The 21,545-nt window shown below is 43.6% G+C and overlaps 1 protein-coding gene across 1 annotated transcript in view; it reads left to right on the top strand.

Annotated features, from left to right (window-relative positions):
• LOC144933102 (ankyrin repeat domain-containing protein 13B-like) overlaps positions 1 to 21,545 on the top strand; it is a 55,985-nt gene that overhangs the window by 4,306 nt on the left and 30,134 nt on the right. Inside the window, exons 2-5 of the mRNA XM_078857638.1 lie at positions 10,894 to 11,029; positions 11,921 to 12,045; positions 14,508 to 14,553; positions 19,164 to 19,307. Of these exons, the coding sequence (XP_078713764.1) occupies positions 10,894 to 11,029; positions 11,921 to 12,045; positions 14,508 to 14,553; positions 19,164 to 19,307 (451 nt within the window). The remainder of the gene's footprint in view (positions 1 to 10,893; positions 11,030 to 11,920; positions 12,046 to 14,507; positions 14,554 to 19,163; positions 19,308 to 21,545) is intronic.

A 21,545-nucleotide genomic window follows, 5' to 3' on the forward strand; every position in this document is an offset into this window, starting at 1 on the left:
CCTCCTGTATACAAGGCGAGGTAGTTAATATCTCAACCCCTGTGGCATGAGGGATAAGAAAGTAATCACTTTAGTGTGAGTAGCATCGAAATATTGGCATTTGTTGAGTTTTTATGAGAGCATGCCATTTATTTTAAAGGTCAAATTTTGCATTTTCCATCGTAGATTTGGAAGATAAAGATGCAAATAAGTATTTTAAATAATACATCTTTTTTGGGGGTTAGATCGTGTAAATATACAAATGTGTCGTTTTGTTTTAGTCTATAAAATCTTCCATATACTATGAAGTGTTGCTTATCTCCACCTACACACAGCACCTAAGAATGTGAGAATCAGGGGAAGCTTTTAAAAAAAATCACAACATTTCAAACAATTGGCATTTTCGACATCACAGGGGGTGGCGATGTGGAGAGATATTAAAATGTCGAATACAACGCTCCTGTGTGTTGGGCCTTGGTGGAATTAAAGTACAAGATAAGACGAATGAGTATGTGTAGAATGTCGCTACACCATACAGTATTATTGCCTTTTGAAAACGGGATCCAAGTGTGCCTGCCTGCCTGCCTCATGCAAGTCATTCTCACCTTCCCTATCTCACATGCGGTGTTTCCACTGGGGCAGTAATAAAAAACACTCATTGGTAGAAATATGTCCCAACAACTTATAACTCTTGTGTTGTCAGCCGGCCCCAATGGGCATAACATTCTAAGCGCGCCCCGTCTGCTGCCAAATTAGTTCACTCGATAGCTTGATTGTTTTTCAGATTTATTGTGCAAGCCTCACTTGCATGTAAGACCAATTCGTGAATCCAATTTAGGCGCAATGCGTTTTTAATAGTAACTTTTTCTGTTAGACCTTACCCCCAGGTTATATATATACACATTTCTGCAGCAATTTATGAACATTAACCATATTCATTTCTCCACCTGAATAATTAATTTGTATGTTTGTGTTTCCAGCGTTCCATACCATTTTTATTAAAGCATTTGAACATGTTAGTATACGGTACAAGGTATCCGCAAAAGTACCATCCATCGTTAAATCTTCGTAATTGGAAGATGCTTTTCACCGTGGTTGAAATGTTGGCAATGCATTCCTTGCATACATACTTGGGTGTTTTCTTTCTTGTACGACTGAAAACACGAGCACTGGAATGCCGGTGACGTCATCACGCAGAGCCAGCCAGCCAGCCAGGAATCCATCGAGGAAACTTGTTTTTAAAAAATGTAATACTAGCAGAGAACCTGTTTGCTCTGCAATGAAAAATAAGAGACAGCTGTCATTTTCATACTCTTCTCATGAGCTGCATTCGGAGCACTAAAAGTAGCCTGCTTTTTACGTATCAAAATGCCAATGTAATAATTAGCACCTTAAAATGTAAATTGTTTTTACATACTGAGGTTTTTTATGTTCTCGAGGATTTAAAGAATATTTTGGCAATTTCAAATGGACCGTGTGAGAGCCGTCTGTATTCGTTACCCCCACCTCTTCGGTGTCACTGTCTATTTACGTCTTATGAACTTCTGCTTCTGCCGTTTCAATGCGATTGAATGTTAATTTATTGCACGGCAAATTCCGTTTAGCCAGTTACCCAGCTAGTTTGGGTGGCAACTTCCTGCACCTACTGACAACAGAGTTATTATGGGATGGAGAGGAGGTCAGTCAGCAGCCAGCCAGGAAACCCGAGGCATCGATTATTTTTTCATAGTATTATACTTGCATGATGCTTGTGCGATTTTATCAAGCACATAACAGAAGCATTCTAAAGAATGACACGCAAGGTGTTGGCGAACACCTAGGGCGCATAAACCTCGATACGATGTGGAGGATTATAAGGATGAGAGTCATACGATGCATGTTAACTTTCTCACGACCAAGTGTGTGCTCGTGTGTGTGCTCGTGTGTGTGTATATTGTGTGGGGAGTGGTAGTGTAGCGGTTAGCGCGCTGCGCTATGAACCCGGCGATCCGGGTTCGATTCCCGCTCACGGCCAACATCAGTGACGATTATCTGAACCGGTCCCGGGCCTCCCCTAGGTCGACTCAGCCTCAAATGAGTACCTGGTGCGGTGTGTAAACATAGCCACTAGGGAGACAAAGGCGGTCGGGCGTGGTGCTGGCCACCCACCCCCTCGTGTACCGTTCCGGCCTTAATAGGTGCTCGCTAACAGCACTTGCCCCTACAGTCTGTTAAGGCTATATGGGGGATCTTTGTTTGGATCTTTGTATATTATTGTAACGACCTATTTTAAAGTGCTGCCAAGTGATCATTCTTTCATAACGGACAGTAGCTTTATGGATGCCCCATGCATAACTAACGTTCTGAATTTACTCTCACAGAATGGGCTTAACAATCCACGAATATGCATGTGTATAAATACAGGGCAGGGCAGGAATTCGAGCGGGAGTGATAATTATACTGTGTCTCTCGCACACAGAAGCTGGATAATACCTCACTCCTCGTTGAAAGTAAAATTAAAGGACGTAAGTCTTACGCTGAGTGCGTGCAATCTTCAGACAGCAGCACAGCTGTGCGATCTTGTCCCGAGCCACCGTGTACTCAATACTGCTGTCCTGTCAGATTGAAGGCATGGTGAAGCAGCTGTTACCAGCACTCCGGCCACATTGTCTGATAGGAGAGAAGTGCAGTGTCATAATACAGCGAGGCTAAATTGGTCACTACATTAGAAAGCAATAAAATCGAGACGGTGCAAATACAGCTCGGGCCATTCTTTGAACAACGTACGATGGGAAGTGAAGTATATTTTATTATTTAGAATATAATTCTTGAAACAGTATGTACAATATCATCCTTATTCTGTAGTTTATATTTACACCCTTTTGTGCATTAAGAAGTGTGAATGTATTACAACTGATGCAAATTTTTCATATAAATCCGAGTATTGCATCAGTAATTAATTTCGTACCGTAATGAAAATGATTTTTTTCCAATTGCCCGGGAAAGCCTCATCGAGTCCCAGGCATGTTTTTTTTTTTCTTGGAGGGCCTCTTGCAGGTCCCATTTCAAACGAGCGTTTGGCTTAATTTGCGTGGAAACCAGTGGGTTTTCTTTCCTTGCCGGTCCCATTTCAAATGAGAGTTTGGCTTAATTTTCGTGGAAACCAGTGGGTATTTTTCCTTGCCGGTCCCATTTCAAATGAGCGTTTGGCTTAATTTGCGTGGAAACCAGTGGGTTTTTTTCCTTGCCGGTCCCATTTTCAAATGAGCGTTTGGCTTAATTTGCATGGAAACCAGTGGGTTTTTTTCCTTGCCGGTCCCATTTCAAATGAGCGTTTGGCTTAATTTGCGTGGAAACCAGTGGGTTTTTTTCCTTGCCGGTCCCATTTCAAATGAGCGTTTGGCTTAATTTGCGTGGAAACCAGGACCAGCCCAGAGGCAGCAACCCCACGCGCAAGGCGTGGGTGGCACTCCTCAAGCACGGTCTTCTCTCACATTTGAACGGCTCGCTCGTCTGCAATCCCTGGCAAGTCAACCCGACTGAGTAAGCAACCGGGCTCAACTCCCGAACAGCGTTTTGATATCTGCCGTGGCGTGGTTTATTTAAGGACGATTTGGTCATAAGCGATGCTCGTATAGAGGCACTGTTGTCATAATATGAATGTACAGGACAAGCAAATGCCCTGTCTGTTTTCATTAGGTCTCCATTTTCACTGTGTGCGGTGTGTGTGATTTACCGATTTTCTGTCGTCATCATTATTGTGATGATGCGTCTCCCTTTTCGGATGGACCTGTGTTGCTATGGATTCTTTTTTTTCTTTCTAAAAAGGAGTTATCAGTTTTCATTGCACTGTACTATGTGGTCATTTTGTGTAATCTGAGATTTTTAAACAAACATTGTAAAATTATGCCTTTAATTTGTTTTTGTTTAAGTAAAGGCAAATGTATGGAAGTAATGTGTAATGGTCGGTTGGGTCTTATATTTCTAGATTTATATAGCGGCTTAAGCCAAGGCACTTTACAACAATAAAACAAATTGTAGATGAAATAATAGTGCTTTAAATAAAGAGTGGGGTTATTAAAAGTGGTGGTGTAATTATGGCGACAGTTCGGAGGACAGGTGGGAGTGGTTAAGGCTGGGTATTTTATACCATACTGTACCGTATTAATATATGTGCAGTATATGACAAATCACCCAGCATGCACCCAATATCACCAGATTTCCGATGCGAAACAGAGTTGAGCCTTAATAGTGTATTGGTGACCATCATGCACAACAGATCGCACGCAATGACTCAGGAAACCATCCCAAAGATTAATCTATCTTTTCATTAACCATTGCTCTAGTTGCCACCTGTCCTGGCTTTCCCCGGATTGTGCCGTGTTTTTGAGCTCACTGTCCTGGGAAATCTGTAAGTTATCCCGGAATATTAAAGGTCCTGGTTTTGTCAGTTTCATTATAATCTACCATTCAAGACAATGCATTTACATGGAGTTCTCCCCTGACCTGCTATTGTCATATATTATTCTACCAATGACATATCCTACATCGTGCTGCTCGCAGCAGACATCGCGGCTGTCGCGATTTTCACCTGAAGACGATGGCTTGTGTTGCTATCGAAACGTCGTGATTTATTTTTGTTTTATTTCTACCTACGTGACTTACCGAAAGAACCAAAGAGTATATCCTATTTTTGTTTTACCTCCGGAGGTGGCAACCGTAACGATTACCTATACGGACAAAAAAAAGCAATAATGCCAATAGGCAGGACAGACGCATTCTCGGCATTGGTGGTAACCAGTGATAGTGATTGCAAGATGAGAGAGCCATTCAGGAATCATCGCGTGCACCGGAATACATTCAGCGTGGTCTAGAGTAGTGTCTTTCAACTCCAGACCTTGCGAGCCATCCCCCACGGCCCACCTCTTCGTGATTACGGTACCAGTCTTTTGTAGATAAAGGTGCAGCCCTGCAATTACTTGCTCATGCCAAAATTTCGATTTAAAGCTTTCGTGACTGCAGGGATTCATCTTCTTGGTTCTTTCGGTAAAGTCACGTAGAAGGGAAATAATAAAATAATAAAAATAAAACATAATAAAATAATTCTCACGACGTTTCGGCCAGAACGCAAGCAGCCGTCCTCAGGTGAAGAACAGGTCTGTCGGAAAGACAGCGTCTGAATGAGCACCACCATGCTTGGCAGCGTATATTTAAGCTGGGTTGGAGGGGGAAGAGCGCCTTGACAAAGGAATTTGCATATCAAGAGGAGAGTCGCGGCATCTCTTCAGAAAGGTGAGAGACTCGATTAGCTGAGCCTTCTTATCCCGGAGTTTGTTGAAGGATCTTAAAGTTTTGTGGAATCCCACCCCGTAGTGGCGGTTAAATTTCGATTTAAAGCTTTCGTGACTGCAGGGATTGCTCATGCCACTTGGTGGAAGGACCTCCACCAGAGGACGGTCTAGAGAGCGCGGCTTGGCGATTATGCACAAGCTGAATGAATGGAGAGCCCTTCTAGAGGGTATCTGGCTTCCTCTTCCACACTAGGTGTCTTGGAAGAGGCGGTGGTAACCCACATTTACCCCACCGCATGTGACCTGCTAATTCACCGTCACTAATATAAAAAAAAATGCACGTGAATATTTAAAGCCACCACACACACTGCATGCACCGGATGGTTGGTAATCATCACGGTAATTGCAGAACTCCGCACCGTGAGGAGTAGCAAGGACTGGAGTTGAGAGACTCTCGCCTGCATTGCATCTCTTCCCCTATCAGCCTCATCCTCGTAGGGCATTTCACAGTAGTAGAACATTTGACAGTATTTAATTTATTATTTTATCTTTATACGTGACTTTACGAAAGAACCAGTGGCGGCTCCTGCAAAATCTCTCAGGGGGGGCAAATGTCTGGATGATTGATAAGGATAAGGTCCACCCATGCAAAGGATAAATTAACAGCTTAAGCATGTAAAGGCAACTTCACTTCTTTAATATTAATGAAAAATAAAGTGACTCTTACAATACATCTTGTTTGTTTCTATACTCACTATTAATACAATCCACTCAAGTTTCTTTTATTAAAGATTCCACTAGGTGGCGACAAATTATATTGTTGGATGAAACGTGCTTACGTATGATGACGTAAGCACGTTAGTGCGAGCCCTCCCGGAAGCCATAGAGAATGCATTGCAGCGCCCCCCGTTCGAAAAAAAACATCTTTGAATGTAAGTCTATGGGACCACTCGGGGCGATTCTCAGCCGGAGTGAAATCGCCCAAAAAGAGGCGGTACTCCACAGAACGTGACATGACGCTGATTGGACTATATCCAGAGGCACAGTGACGGCTAGCGTGACTCTGTGGTTGAATGACATTGGTGGTGTATCGCCCTAATGAAGAAACCGCCCCTGGAAAGAACCAAAGAGTATGTCACAGAGTCTTTCAATTTTTCAGGCATACACTGGCCAGTTATTCCTTTTGCACAATAAATCTAAGGGTTACAATTGAAGACTGTTCGCTTCCGCCCATGACTGATCACTATAATATAAACGCGTCCAGTGGACGTATACGTCTGGCGGTTTCCCCAGATGCCCGTGTCCCACTTATGTGCAGCGTCTTGAGACGCCGCCGCATTTAGAAGCGACATAAATCCAAATTCTAATGCACTGTAAGTGCTGTTGTTAATGGGTTTCCTCCTTTGTAATTAATGCTCAGCCACTTAGAACCCTCGACGCGACGCTTTAGAAGTGCTATCGACATCTTGGTTACGTTAATGTCAGAAAAAAGGGTCCTTGAAAGCAGGCTGGAAATTAGCCATGATCGTGCCAATGTCGGTAACATTTACCCACACGGGCATGTTTAACATTTACAGTAAAACTCGTCTATCCACTTAGCCTTTGCACTCACAAGGTCTTTCCTATTTGTGAGATACATTCTTCTTCTATTTCCAAGACATTGTGCGGATAACAGCAAGGAACCCAGAAGTGGCACCAAAAAAATCCACGTTTATTTACGCTTTGTCACTTGGATAAAAGGATAAATGTCGATAAAACGATCAACCCATAGCACTCCCCATATCAAATTGGATCAAATGTGTTTGGCTATAATTAAAAAATACAATACAGTACAGCCATATGAACCCAAACTGGATTTACAAAGAAATTATTTCTTAAAATTTGTAATGCATCATTTTTCCTTTCATCCTTTTTATGAAGATTAAACTGTCCGCACATCTTGAACGGCCTACCAGCGTTTGTGGTGGGTGTTTAATACTGTCAAGAATACTATCAACATAAGTTTAAATATATATTTTTATCCCGAAGTATACAAACCTATAGGGTTGTTCATATACGTAGATACATTGTCAAACTATATATTTAGTAAAGATTCTACATGTTAATCAATAACACTGCATTTAGTAGAAATAAAACTCATTTGGATTTAATGTTTGTCTCCTTATCATATTTCCAAAATAGCGAAATGGAATGTGCCTTTTCTTCATCATATATGCAGTGATTATCCATTTATATGCAAGAAGATTAATATATATTTGAGAATAAATTACCTTTTCACTCATACTGCTTCAACCTTGTACCTTTTTGCCGTCGCTGCACGACACAGCACAATTACAATGGAATAAATACACTTTATAAATACAGTGTAATGTGAGCACACTGTATCATAGTTTAGTCAACCGCATCCATTAACACAGGCTTTCGCGACCAATATTATCCATAATACAGGTTTTTTTGGGTTAGATCGGGTAAATATATTTTCCACAAATCTGATTGTTGCCTGATGCTAGTTGTAATTACTGGCGAAACGTCGTACTCAGATTATAAAGTTGTGGATTTATTCTCCAACACACCAGTGTGCTGTACTAGTAACGAATTGGCATATTCTGTTTACGTGACAAACCTTACTAGTTGGCTGTGTCGGGTGGTGGCGGGTTTAATGACACATTTATATTTACGCGATCTAACCCAAAAAAACAGTTATCAACCGCATCCGTTTCCACGCAGCATTACCTTGAACCTGCGATCACTGTATCGTGAAAGTAATGCACGATGCTTTTAGAATGTGGGGTTCCTTAGCTGGCCCGAAATTATAATAAACGTCCAGAGAAATAGAAAAAAGCCAGTTAATTTGCATATGCGTGCAAAGGCTAGCGATTGTGCGTATGTCCTAGATCCAGAAATGTTTACAACCGTATATTTTACTGCTTGGATGAGGTGGCTGCAATATTGTGTGGCTGTTAAAGTTACATTCTTGCATAATCATTCAGAGATAATGTCTTAATTACCAACGACTCCATTATTATCATAATCACTACACGTCAGATACAACTGCTTTAGGTCACGTTTGAGAAAGATAAATGTGTGAAATCCTGTTAATTCAATAATTTTTCCAATAGGATACCAGAGACAATGACATTGGCATTTTGTTTAAAATAAAATCCCTTGGATAATCAAATCAGAAATTAAATTTTTTGCCATCCCAATTAATTTTTCCAAAGCAGACATTTCCATAAGCGTCATTACTTTAATCAGGACCCACTGCGGTTTACACTGGATGCATGTTTTATAAGGATTGATTAATAATTCATCGAGCCATAAATCATTGCAAACCCAAGGCGATTTCGAAATGCGTCGATTTGGGAGAACAGCAACTGCCCATCGAATTTAGCTTGTCCAAAATCACATTTTTGGCAGCGTCCACTAAAAAGTGTAGTCACATCGTTTTTGCCCTTGACACAATGGTGTTTTATGACTTGGGGGTCCCACGCAGGACCCACGCAGGACAATGCGCATTGTGTGTTTGAATAAACATCTACAGTGTGTTATTTTTATTCTTTCGTGTGTGTGTGTGAATTACAAACATCCCAAATGATTGTGAAAACGCACACGGGGAGCCGCTTTGCATGTGCGCGCCCACACAACACAACACACGCGCGCGCGCGCGTGTCTCGCTGCCACCATGAATCATCCGCGCCCTTCGCTGCTGTACGACCACTGCGCATTTGGGTGCGTTGGCAAGGGTGTTCACGGCATTCGTACGGAGGGCCCACGGAGAGAGTGACTCATATCGCACCTGAGGAATACGAGTGGGGCTCCTTTGGCCAGCGGGAATACCAGCGTTGCCGCAATACAGCGACGGAAATGCGATGTAGTAGCGTAGGGGTAACAAGATCAACGATCATTCTTGCAGAGCATCGTTACGTATCGTGATTGTTGTTCGTTCCATTCGCTTTTTACGTATAGATTTTATTTCCTGACGAACAATGCATAAAATAACAATGAAAGTTCACAAGAATAATTAGAGTTGCAAATAAATATTTATTACTCATTAAATAAGTCCTTTCTAATGCATTTCCTGGAAAAATTGGCCGCGTGGTGGTTATTATATAACATCATCTTCGTAATTTAATGACAACATGTGCATGATAAGCATGAAGAGTTTTTAAATGTGCAATGATCACAATACTTTGAGCAGGTTTTACTCCGTAAACTGCAGTTTGAATACATGATAAGTCATTTATATGCATACTTGTACATCAACGCACAATAATCATATCGTAAAAATGTGAAAGTTAAGGGAAAACAACATCACGATCATCAACGTATTGTGAAATAACACATTCCTCCTGCGGAGGGAGCTGGTAGGAACGTTGGGTTGCTCGGTCAATGGCCAGGGTCAACGGCGGCGTGGTGTATTCCGCAAATATGCCCGACTGTGAGGGCGGGCACAAGTTGGCGTGAGTAGGTTAAACGTTGAGTTTTATAAGGGCACCACGGGGTGACCAGCCCCTCCCCACCCTCCCCTCCCCACTCAGCCCCACCCTCCCCACCCAGCCCCTCCCCACCCTCCCCTCCCCACCCTCCCCACCCAGCCCCTCCCCACCCACCCAGCCCCTCCCCACCCAGCCCCTTCCCACCCTCCCTTCTCCACCCAGCCCCACCCCTCCCATTTTTGGATGCACGACGGACGGACGGACACAATAATCCCCTGTGGGCTGGTGGAACCAGGTGGTTCCTACCAGTATAACAGCTTATATCGTGAACAATAATAGTGGCAATCCTACTTGGTAGCCTCACAGAAGCCCCTCGGTGAGGATGATTCATGGCACTGAGAAATACGCGTGAGCTCCCGTGATTTTGCAGACTGACAGTGAATTCCCTTGCGCGCTCGGAGCTCGCCTGTCCTCGTGGGCACTCAAGTGTGGGTGTGCGTGTACGTGTGTGCGCTTGTGTGGGTGCGCGTGTGTGCGCTTGTGTGGGTGCGCGTGTTTGCGCTTGTGTGTGTGCGCGTGTGTGGGTGCGCGTGTGCACGCGTGTGTGGGTGCGCGTGTGTGTGTGCACGTGTGTGTGTGCGCGTGTACGTGTGTGCGCGTGTGTGGGTGCGCGTGTGTGCGTGTGTGTGTGCGCGTGTACGTGTGTGCGCGTGTGTGGGTGCGCGTGTGTGGGTGCGCGTGTACGTGTGTGCGCTTGCGTGTGTGCGCGTCTCCCGCAGTGGGGAGCGATTCCCGATCATGGCCACCGTCGCGCGCTTTCAGATGCGCTTCTGCGACCGTCTGGAACGCTCTTCCTCCCGACATTATGAAACCAATGGAGCTATGCGCTTTCAGATCAAGAATCAAAACTAATTTCTTTCGAACTGCTTTTTGTGTTTAAGTTTGTTGCCCCTTTTCCCGCACCTCCAATTAGCGATCTGAATCAGTTCTGGGTCTTCCCTAGGTCGACTCAGCCTCAAATGAGTACCTGGTGGTGGTGTGTAGTTAAACATCGCCACTGGAGAGAAAGGCAGCCGGGCTTGGTGTTGGACACCCACCCCCTCGTGTGCCGTGCCGACCATCACAGGTGCTACTCGCGAACAGCGTTTGCCCCAACAGTCAGTTCAGGCTACAGGGGGAGGAGATCTTTGTCTTCGTGCCTCCCGCAGCATGACGTGGAGGAGGTGGACCCTCGCGGGCGCACGCCTCTGCACCTGGCCGTCACCCTCGGGCACATCGGGTGCGCACGCCTTCTGCTCAAACACGGGGCCAATGTGGCCGTGGAAAACCGGCAAGGATGGTCCGGTAAGGCTCCCCGAGTCGTTACCCTGGCAGCACCTCGCTGGTAATTAGCTAACCCCCACTGGCACCCCCCCCCCCTCCCGGCCAAAGGTTGCTGTTGCCGCTCCATTTTTGGAACCGGTGGGTGTGTCTTGAAGGATATTTGTGTTTGCTGGTTGACGCGGTTGGAGTGTGGTTTCAGATATTTTTCCATGCCTCCGAGCTCACAAAAGTGAAGGGGTTCACTTGTGTTGAGCGAGTGAACGCGTCTGTACGAGCGTCTTCTCAACATCACAGTACAAATACAAATTGGATTTATATATCAAGCTCAATGCAACCCCTCATCTCACGGTGATGTACAGAAACAGTGGCCTTGTTTTAGTGAGAAATACAGTCGTAGGAAGAGGAAAAAATAAAGGTGCTGTAACCTGGATTTGATCAGGGAGTGGATAGTACGGATGGCTGGGAGTTTTTGACCACAGGGACAGCTGAGGAAAATGATCAATAGAAATCCTCGGTTGCTCATCCATTCACTGCGGTGTTTTGCCAGTTCAGGCCACGTACCTCCCCCAGCAGTGCAGCGGCATGTTTTGCACTCACAATGGTGTGCAACACATCCTGTGGCACACTCCATATTACAGTTTGATTTTAAGGCAAGAGTAAGAGCCAGGGAACCTATATGGAGAGCAAACCAGCAAAAACTGAATTCGTCACTTCTCATTCGAGGGCTTGCAAAACTCAGCTTCTGCTAGCGTTCGCATTTTGCGACAGCTTTGCCCGAGACACACACAATGAGAATAGTTGAAGGCCCTCGCTGGAAGCGGGGCGGTGGCGGTGGTAGTTTCAGGCCGTGGTGGGTGCAGTTGCTCATGTGGTGGTGTGTGCCCCCCCCCCACCTCTGTCTGCGGGGCTCAGTGCTGCAAGAGGCCGTGAGCACGGGTGACCCTGACATGGTGCAGCTGATCCTCCAGCACCGCGACTACCGTAGGGTGACGCGCCGCCTCGCCGGCATCCCCGAACTCATGGCCAAGCTCCGCAAGGTGGGCGAGGGAGGGAGGGAGGGCACTTGAGATGATGGAGGAGAAGACCCTTGAACTCTTTTATATCACCGGGGAAAGAAATGCTGATGCACACAGTAATAATTGGGTGTTGAACGTTACACAATCTCACCCTCACCGTAGCCACGTCTTTCCCAGAAAGTCTGTAAATTGTCACGAATTGGGTCGTGATTTCATTGGAGATTCCATTTTTTCATGAAAAAAATGTACTGTCTTTTTTATATTTCTTGTTCTTTATGTCTTTTTTTTTTTTATAAATTTTTGTTCGGTCCATTTTATTAACTGTAACATCGTAGTTTGGTGAAATCGTAAAAACATCTATTTCTCATGTGCAAAATTTTATGTATTTATCCTCAACATTTGAATCATTAAAATGTTTGATTCTGCATCATTACATGGCCACACAGCAAACAGCTCCAAGCTTCACCCGGCTGTGGTGGGTAGCGGTGGGCTGCAAAGCTTGAGTTTAGGAAATGAGCAGCAAACCAAGTATAAGCCCTCTTCAAGCACTAACCAGCAACATTAATTTGTCACCCTGCCCCTCAAAATTGCTGCTTCAGCACCCGTATACACGTCTGTATTATGCTCACGTAATTTACCGTTGATTTTAGTCCAATATGCCCAACCCTAACCTTGAGATGACCGACTTTGAGAAAATAATCTCCTTTTTTTATATATAATGTTCTCTTTCAGCGGTGTCTTATAAGTGCACATTTGACCCATGATATGAAAACAATATCCTTTCCTGCTTTATTGTGATGAACAGGAAGTGACTCGGGGTCGTTTTCTGTCCGCTCAGCAGGGAGCGAGTGGCCACACTGATGAATTATGAGGGAAACAAATGCAGTCTTGTCAGTCGCTGGATCGTGTAAAAGGCTGTGTAAAGGGAGCAAAGTCTCGTTGAATGACCAAGACGTCGTAATGGGCCACCTGATTTACAGGCAATAGACCGTGCGCTGGCGGATCCTTGTTCGAGATGACATGACGACAGTTTTGGCATTGAACAGGGCCAAATCGTTCAGATGGAGGTGATCGTGCCAATAACATGTGATGATACAGCAGTATTTGTTTAGCTAGCCTGAACCTGCTGGTTATGCACATGAGGTAAAAATCGGTCGAGAATGTGCTTGTTTTTAACAAATGTTGCTGGTAAATATTAGTCTACAAAGCCACAAGGCCGATGGACTTAAACATTATATTTGAATTTATATGTGGAGACAATGTGGTTCATTCTGCTTATATACACTTTAAAATTATCATTATTTTTAAGTGAGACCCATACTGTTGCCAAGTTTGAAGTTAAATCACCAACATGAACTCGATGACCTAATCAGATTTCTTAAGCGATATGTGATGATCTTTCTATAAGTTAGCTCGGTGTCTTTATATATAGAGTGTGTTAAAAAAAAACGTAATTAACTACACGAGCCATTAAGCTGTGGTTAAACTACTCTTCCTTCTTGTGCATTAAAGAAATTTGCCTTCATAACATAATTTTAGTGTTAATGTCAATGTCTGCTTTAAATATGCACCTTCGTAAAAACTGTAATTCCACGAATAAGGCAATTTGATTGTCGTATAAAATGAATGTGTTTCTTACCTTATCAAAAGTTAACTTTTTTTACAGTTTATTACATACCAAAGCACAAACGAGCACTGCGATATTTCAACCAATTTAACGATTTGTAAGTATATTTAAAGTATATCTGAAGCCCGCTATGGTTCCGCCAGGCTTACCTTGATGCAATCGGAGTGGTATCAAAGAGCACATTCTACACGGCCAATTTGGAAACGCAGAGAATAGTTTTAAGACAAATATGATCTTGTGGCTTCACATTACTAACCGTGCACTGGGGGTGGTTGTTCTCAACCTCTTTGGTATGGCGCCTCCCCCACCCCACCCCAATGAAGGCCACTGGTCTCTCGGGGCCCCCTCTCCTCTTCCCTGCCCCACTCACGGCACTTAAAAATCTCTATTTGCGTGAGTTGTTGAAACCGACGGCTGCTGTTCAGTCAACGCTGTCTCAGTAATGCGTTCATTTCGCGTTGTGTACGAGTAAGTTTTGTCGCGGCGAAGTGGTGCTGATGTTTCCCACGCACAGTGGATTTTTTGTTTCCTGCACGGTATCCATGCACCGACCTGTAAGCAAGCAAAAGGGGAGAAGTTTTGCAATATTGAGGAATCAAGAAAATAGGTTGAGGGTAATCAGTTTGTTTGCCAATCTCTGTCATTGGCAAAAATTATAAAATAATTGGAGGAAGCTTTAAGCAATGTTATTAACTTTCCCTCTGAAATGTGATTTCAAAAGCGTATCTGTAATTATTCGGATATGTGTGTTCAATAAACAGCAGTGCACAAATCTGTGATGAATAGCTGCAGGGATAAATTTGATTCAAGACAATAATAGCTCACTTCTGACTAATTTTCCCTTCTTTGCAACCAGGCAACAGATTTCTACGTGGAGATGAAATGGGAATTTACAAGCTGGGGTGAGTATGGACATAATCTATTTACACAACTATACACATGCCAGTATATACCGGAATCAAACAGTTTTGCCTCAATTCCCACACTCATTTGTAGCTCAAAAGTAGTTTTACTTCAAAGTGGCAATCTCTCTCATACCATGTGTATTCAGTGTTTTTATTTATTTTACCAAGTAAGGCCCACTGACCTATATAGCTATTTTTCAGAAGCAACCTGGCCACAAATGATAGCTCAACAAAGTAGCTTGTCACGTGGTAATTTATAGCAGCCAAATACTCGAAACGCGTGTTGATTCTAAATGTGGAGGGAAAAATTGGAGGACCCGGAGAAAAATACATGCGAATACAGGGAGAACATGCAAATGCCAAATATACAGGTGTTAGGGTCGGGATCAAATCCACGACCTCCTGCATACCAGGCGAGGGAGCAGACATCCCGCCACTGGGGCACCCCAACAACAGAGCAATTCGCCATAGAGCAAGGGTACAGTTAATGCTACACAACTCAACAATATGCGAAAAAGCAATACTTTTTGGCCATATTAACATTGGTCATCTACTGTACACGATCCGCTGCTGGATTAGGGCCTCGCCATGCCATGTGGGTTGTGGGGGTTATTTGACCATACTTCACCACGCTGCGTTTTCGATCGTTTAACTTTAAACTTTCAGCGTAAAAAATGGCATTGAGAACACAACGTGTCAAAAAAACTCAACACACTCGACATGTGACGTGAAGAAACATCACCAATTTTACATTTTTTTTTCTTTCAAGACAGTTAAGTGTGAGTTGTTTTGTTTATTGCTTTGTTTATTGTGCTTGTGCAACACTGGCCAATGCAGCATACTCAAATAATTGACACAAATGTGTCAGAGCAGTTTATAAAATGCGCTCACTATGTGTGTGATGTCTTATTGGAGTAATTGTATGGATGCACACGTATGAAAGCGAGAAAATGCATGCATTTGTACAATTATTGAAACCAGACATAGCAATGTTGTAAGAGTGTGGCGATGCTTGATTTGAGTAATTTTTACGGATGCATTCAAAATGAGCTTTATCGCGATTAAAAATTCAGTTGTGATCGAGTCTGCGCACCACACTGTATGTTTGCCCCATATTTCTTTTCGAGCTTCAAGGTAGTAAACACAGAGTTGCTAACCGCAAATGCTACACCAAACATCCCCTGCTCCTGTGCAGCAATATGACTAGTGCGTGTCACATTCATGCTCGTGTATTATTACTACTACTACACTTGTTTACCCGTTGAACCCTCACTGAGTCTCATGACTTGTTTTCAGGAGAGTCCTGCCAAGATTTCACACTACTCGGGGGGGAAATTTTTTCTGATGTATACTCCCATTGAATAATTTGCAGGTAGTTTTCAAAGTTGGACCACGCCAGCACACAATGCTCTACTCTTTGCGAATGATGTCACGGGTTCTTTAACGTCCCCCCCCCCCCCCATTGTCAAGCATACGGCCGGTATTTTTACGCTTGATACACACTGTAGTATTAACAAGGGCAGCCGCTGGGTTCGAACCGTGAAACTCTACAACAAGTGGTGCATGCGCGAGCACTGGGTCTGAGCCATGTTACAGCCCTTTGTTTCGTGCTACTCAAAAGCAAGGTTATAGAATTGAAAAATTGACAGGAGATAAAAAAAACACATCTTTCCAAAAAACAAGATGAAAATGCCCTTAAATATGTAACACAATACATGCATTTACAATGCAGGCAAAGGTTATCTATTCTGGTCAGCAAATAAATAATCCATTTGAAGTGAATGAGAAGTAAAATTCTAATCTTATTCTTATGTCATTCTTAGTCACATGAAGCATCTTCCAGAGTCTGCATTGGGTTTTTTTTTATAACAAATATCATCTGAAGCCCTATCAAAAAAGAGTCTTGCCATCCAATCCATGCAGATTGCATTGCGTGCGTTGCCCTCGGGTTTGTTTGCTGTACCGGTCTCTTCTTGGCAACCCAAATCCATTAGGTGCTCTTTGCAGGGTCGTCCTTTTGCGGCGGTCGTGTTCGGAGTACCTCCCGATTAATGAGATCCCTGAGGACAAGGGGGCCTCGTCGTGGTTATTATGGCTCGTCAGCATTTAAAAGAACGGCGGAAGTCGTCACTGACCTGCAATGTTTTATTTCGTACGGGGAAATGTGCACTAAAATAACAAGGTAGATTTATAACGCTTCCAAACGCGATCTCATTTTCAAAAGCAAACTTTTTATCATCTTCCTCAATACGCACCTTGTAATATTATTACGTTTTAACGTTGTGGCTCACACTAATATATTTTAAGGCTACATAGGTCATAAGAACTTCCAAGCCTTTATATATATATCGTTTTTTAGTTTTTTTGCACTTAGTCAGTTACCATTAATCGTTGTGTAATAAATGTGGATGAAAGGGGAGATGTCTCGACAGTGATTTATCGTAATCGTCTCCACGAAGCGGCACGTTTAGGTGCTCGTCACCCAGGTCTGGCTGGCATGCTACCTCTCAAACCCTCCCAACCCCGCGAGAGATATCGCGAATCCTCGGTGTGCGTGAAGCTCTTGGTTATAATCCTGCAAGATGTGAATGGTTGCACGGTGAAGCACGGCAAGGTCACTATGCAGCTTGTGCACGTGGCGGTGTGTCCATACGGGTTTATTGGATTGGGCAAAGGGCATTAACAGGCCCGCTTTTCACCCAGGCAACCGGAGAGACCAGACTTAAGATATGTCGTGGCTTATCGCGATAACAACAATTACATATATTTAAGGACGCACAATTTTTAAATCAAATGATAAATATGCAATGAAGAAGAATTGAAACAAAAAAAATTAACTTGACATTTTAATCAATTAATTTTGTTGAAAACACTGACAGAACCAACTGAAATTCGAGAGGAAATAAGTCGCAGTTTAAGTGAGGTACTGTACTTGAGCACCGTCTATCGGTGTGGTACGCAAGTTACATTTTCCATTCAGATTATAAAAAAAATATCGGTTAACACATTCCTGCGGAGGGAGCTGGTAGGAACGTTAGGTTACTCGGTCAATGGCCAGGGTCACCTGCGGCGTGGTGTATTCCGCAAATATGGCCGACTGTGAGGGCGGGCACAAGCCGGTGTGAGTAGGTTAAACGTTGAGTTTTATAAGGGCACCACGGGGTGACCAGCCCCACCCTCCCCTCCCCACCCAGCCCCTCCCCACCCAGCCCCTCCCCACCCTCGCAACCCAGCCCCTTCCCACCCTCCCCTCTCCACACAGCCCCACCCCTCCCATTTTTGGATGCACGACGGACGGACAGACACAATAATCCCCTGTGGGCTGGTGGAACCAGGTGGTTCCTACCAGTATAAAACCCTACGTTTAAACAGGACAGAGTTCCTCTTTATTCTTTCTGCTCATCAGGGTAGCCAAGATCTAGCAATACAATGATACATCATACACTTACCATCCGTTTTGCATTAAATAATTGTATCATAAGTATCATTGCTCAATAGATTTTTCTAAAGTATTTTATTCCCTGATCAAATATTTATCAAGCGACGAACCCAATAATGAAGTTGTAAACGGTTAGCTACTATCCATTAAATGAGTGCTTTGCTAAATGTGGTCCGGATAAATTGAAGGCATGACGATTATACGATGTCATCATTTTCGTAGGTAGTTTGTTGTTTAATTACGTTTTGTGTGACTGACCGCATGTGCGTTATAAGCGAGAGAGATCTTAACGATTAGAAGACTCGTAGCAGGCTTGTGGTGAGTGAACTGCTATTGATGAACTTTTAAGTCATCTTCATTTGTACTGGAAGTACAGAAAAGACTCACAATCAATACAATACCAATGTTAAATACAATTAGACATTACCGATATTAGGAAGCCACTGGAGCTTTGCACTTTTAAATATAGACTGAAAACTCATATTTTTAAAACTGCTATTTGTGTTTAATTTGAGAATACGTTTTTCCCCTTTTATTTGGCAACAAAACAGGTGTTAATTTGTTAAAACACCAAACTGAAACCTTTTACAAGGAATAATTTGAAACTGATTGGTCCACACCAGAGACAGTTTTCTTATTTATTTTAGTACTGGCAAAGGAAGGTCCCATGATGTGTTTAGTTTGTTGTCTTTTCGTCGCACCTCCGATGAACCATGGTTGGCTATGCACCGTACGTAGCCATACGGTGCAAAATAAATTAAATATATATACATATATATACATACATGTACATTGCTACTGCTGCGTGTAGTGTTCGCGGTTGTACCGCCTAGCTCTCTTTTTGCTTACCTTTCCTATACTTTGCACTCCTAGTGTGTTTTTGTATTGTTTGTTGCTGTAACTTTCTGACCCACCCCTACTGGACACAGGTGCTTCATAGCTCATTGGATTCCTCCAAGATAAATAGAGGTTCGGATTGTGATTCTGACGTGTTTGTTGAAATTCTTTCGCACCGTACGTACTCAACCGTGCTACACTGCAATAAGAAACTGATAACGTGATAACCGTCACATTGTGAAAGCATTCCATCATATTATATGATGAACATTTTGATGGTTGCAGCGCTGGCGCTCACCGGCGTTCCTGCCTGTGCGTGTGTGCCGCCCAGTGCCTTTGGTGTCCCGCGTGTGTCCAAGCGACGTCTACAAGGTGTGGAAGTGCGGCTCAAACCTCCGTGTCGACACCACCCTCCTGGGCTTCGATCACATGACCTGGCAGCGAGGGAAACGAAGCTTCATATTCAAAGGGCAAGGTGAGCGTGTTCACAGAAACGTAGTCCTATGCCAAAAAGTTGTCCTTAGTTTGTTGTCCTTCCCCCCACACCTCTGATTAGCAAGGTTGGCTACGTAGGGTGTGAAAGAAGTTCACCGTAAAAACTCTCTCCCATCCTGTTTTCTTCAATTCACTGCGAAATGCTCTCCTCACCAACACGCGGAGACAGGTAAGGGGTCGAGTCCTTTCTTTCCACCTTCTCCGACACACACACAGCCTCCCTCCTTCAGGCATCGAGCAGCATTTTTATTTTTCGGCCTCTTGGCCTCTTTTCTGACATCCGCCCCTCAAGAACTTCTTTTTTCATCAAGCTGCCTCCTCCTTGGAGCACGTGCCCGATCCACTTATTTTTCCTTTCCTGGGATTATTCCAAACGGACTCCTCTCCCTCCCGGGCCTGCCCTAGACCTTGCTCATTGCTACTGCTGCATGTAGATGTTCACGGTTGTACCGCATAGCTGTCATTTTGCTTACCTTTCCTATACTTTGCACTCCTATCGTGTTTTTGTATTGTTTGTTGCTGTAACTTTCTGACCCACCCCTACTGGACACCTGTGCTTCGTAGCTCATCGGATTCCTCCAGGATAAATGGAGGTTCTAATTGTGATTCTGAAGTGTGCTCAGTTTTGTACGGCGCGTTGTTTGGCACTCCACGTGCTGAGAGTGAAACGTTGGACATCATTCCAAAACAACAGGCGATACAACTGAACACACATCAGAGAACTCCCCCCGATTACTCTTTCTTTTCATCCCGCTCATTTTCTCCACTCGATGATAATTACCGACATCTTCTCAAATACGAGCATATGATTACCCCCCACACAGAAAATAAACACACATAACATATATATAAAAAAATACAAGACGTTTAATTTAAAAACGTCAAAGCAATGTATCCTACGCAATATGATGTAAAACACTAAAAATTAACCCGTACAAACAAAGTTTTTCACTATAAATCCTTTATATGCGTGGCGGCTAGAGTCCTCTCGTCCTCTGGCTTGAGATGGCTGCCACCTATGGGTCAGATGATTGCCTGCCACCATTAAGCAATTGGTAAATAAATATAAAAAAAAAATCCCTAAAAAAATTTCACGAAAATAAATTGTCACGCACAACGAGTCTGTGTGCAAAATGTCAGCTCGATTGGATCACGGGAAGTGGGTTAAATAACGACCGAAAGATTTGCACGGTCGTAAGCGCGCAAGCAAGCAAGTGAACTTAATATAAAGGATTTTAAAAGAGCTCACGTTGCAATGAATGCGGAGATGAAGGTCGATTTAGAATTTCCCTTGTGATACAAGAAGATAGCCCAGCCAGTAAGGCAACGTAACAGACCTCCAAATGTCCCCTCGCACCTCGCGTCCACCACGAGCGAGCGAGCGAGTCTTGTCGTGTGCATGGCCCTGCCATTTACTGCAACTGGTCACGTGGCCACTAGCCCGCTCTCGGAAGATCGGATGCTTCTTGCTTGTTGCAGAATGCGGCCTGCATGCCATTCCCAAAGGGTGGTGTGCGTCCCCGTCCCCTGTTGAGAGTATGTGCTCGAGCCTGCCCCTAAATGAGAGGCATTCCTCCACTCAAGAAAGGGACACCGATGGAAACACAACGGCCCTTTACAATACCGCCACTTCCAGCAGCAACCGTGTTATTCCTCGTGATGCAAGTGTTTAATGGTATTAAATTGTATTGCCTTGGGTATACATTGCTTAAAAATGTTAAACTAAACGTCTTGTATTTTATACATGCTAAGTGTTGGACAGTCATGTGAACTTTTATTTTATGCAAAGCACCCCGAAACGCCTTTATTGATGTTATGTTTGCTCTGCGGTATTTACATGTATATTTGATTGACTGTGCCTCAAGTTTCAAGTTTTTCAAGTTTCAAGTTTCATTTATTAGGTATAGCCCTGTGAGCCATTCGGCTCTTGAATCGGGTGCAACCGCAACAAACAAAAAAAACATGAACAAGAAAACATCTTAAACTTACTATGTGCAAACAGAAAATCCAAGAAAAGACAGCAAAATATTGCAGAAAAAACAGGACTGTCTAACAGTTAACGTCGGGTTTTTTGCAATTGTGACAAAGAAGGTCCCAGAACGTGGAGCGAAACGTCGAACGTCACGTCCGGACAAGAACGCGGCACATCCTGAAAACACATCAGAGAGAGCCATCGACAGATATAATTTGTAAAACATAACGTACTGCCATTTTTTTT

This window comes from Lampetra fluviatilis, chromosome 6 (assembly GCF_964198595.1).
Source record: "Lampetra fluviatilis chromosome 6, kcLamFluv1.1, whole genome shotgun sequence".
Taxonomy (NCBI): Eukaryota; Metazoa; Chordata; class Hyperoartia; order Petromyzontiformes; family Petromyzontidae; genus Lampetra; species Lampetra fluviatilis.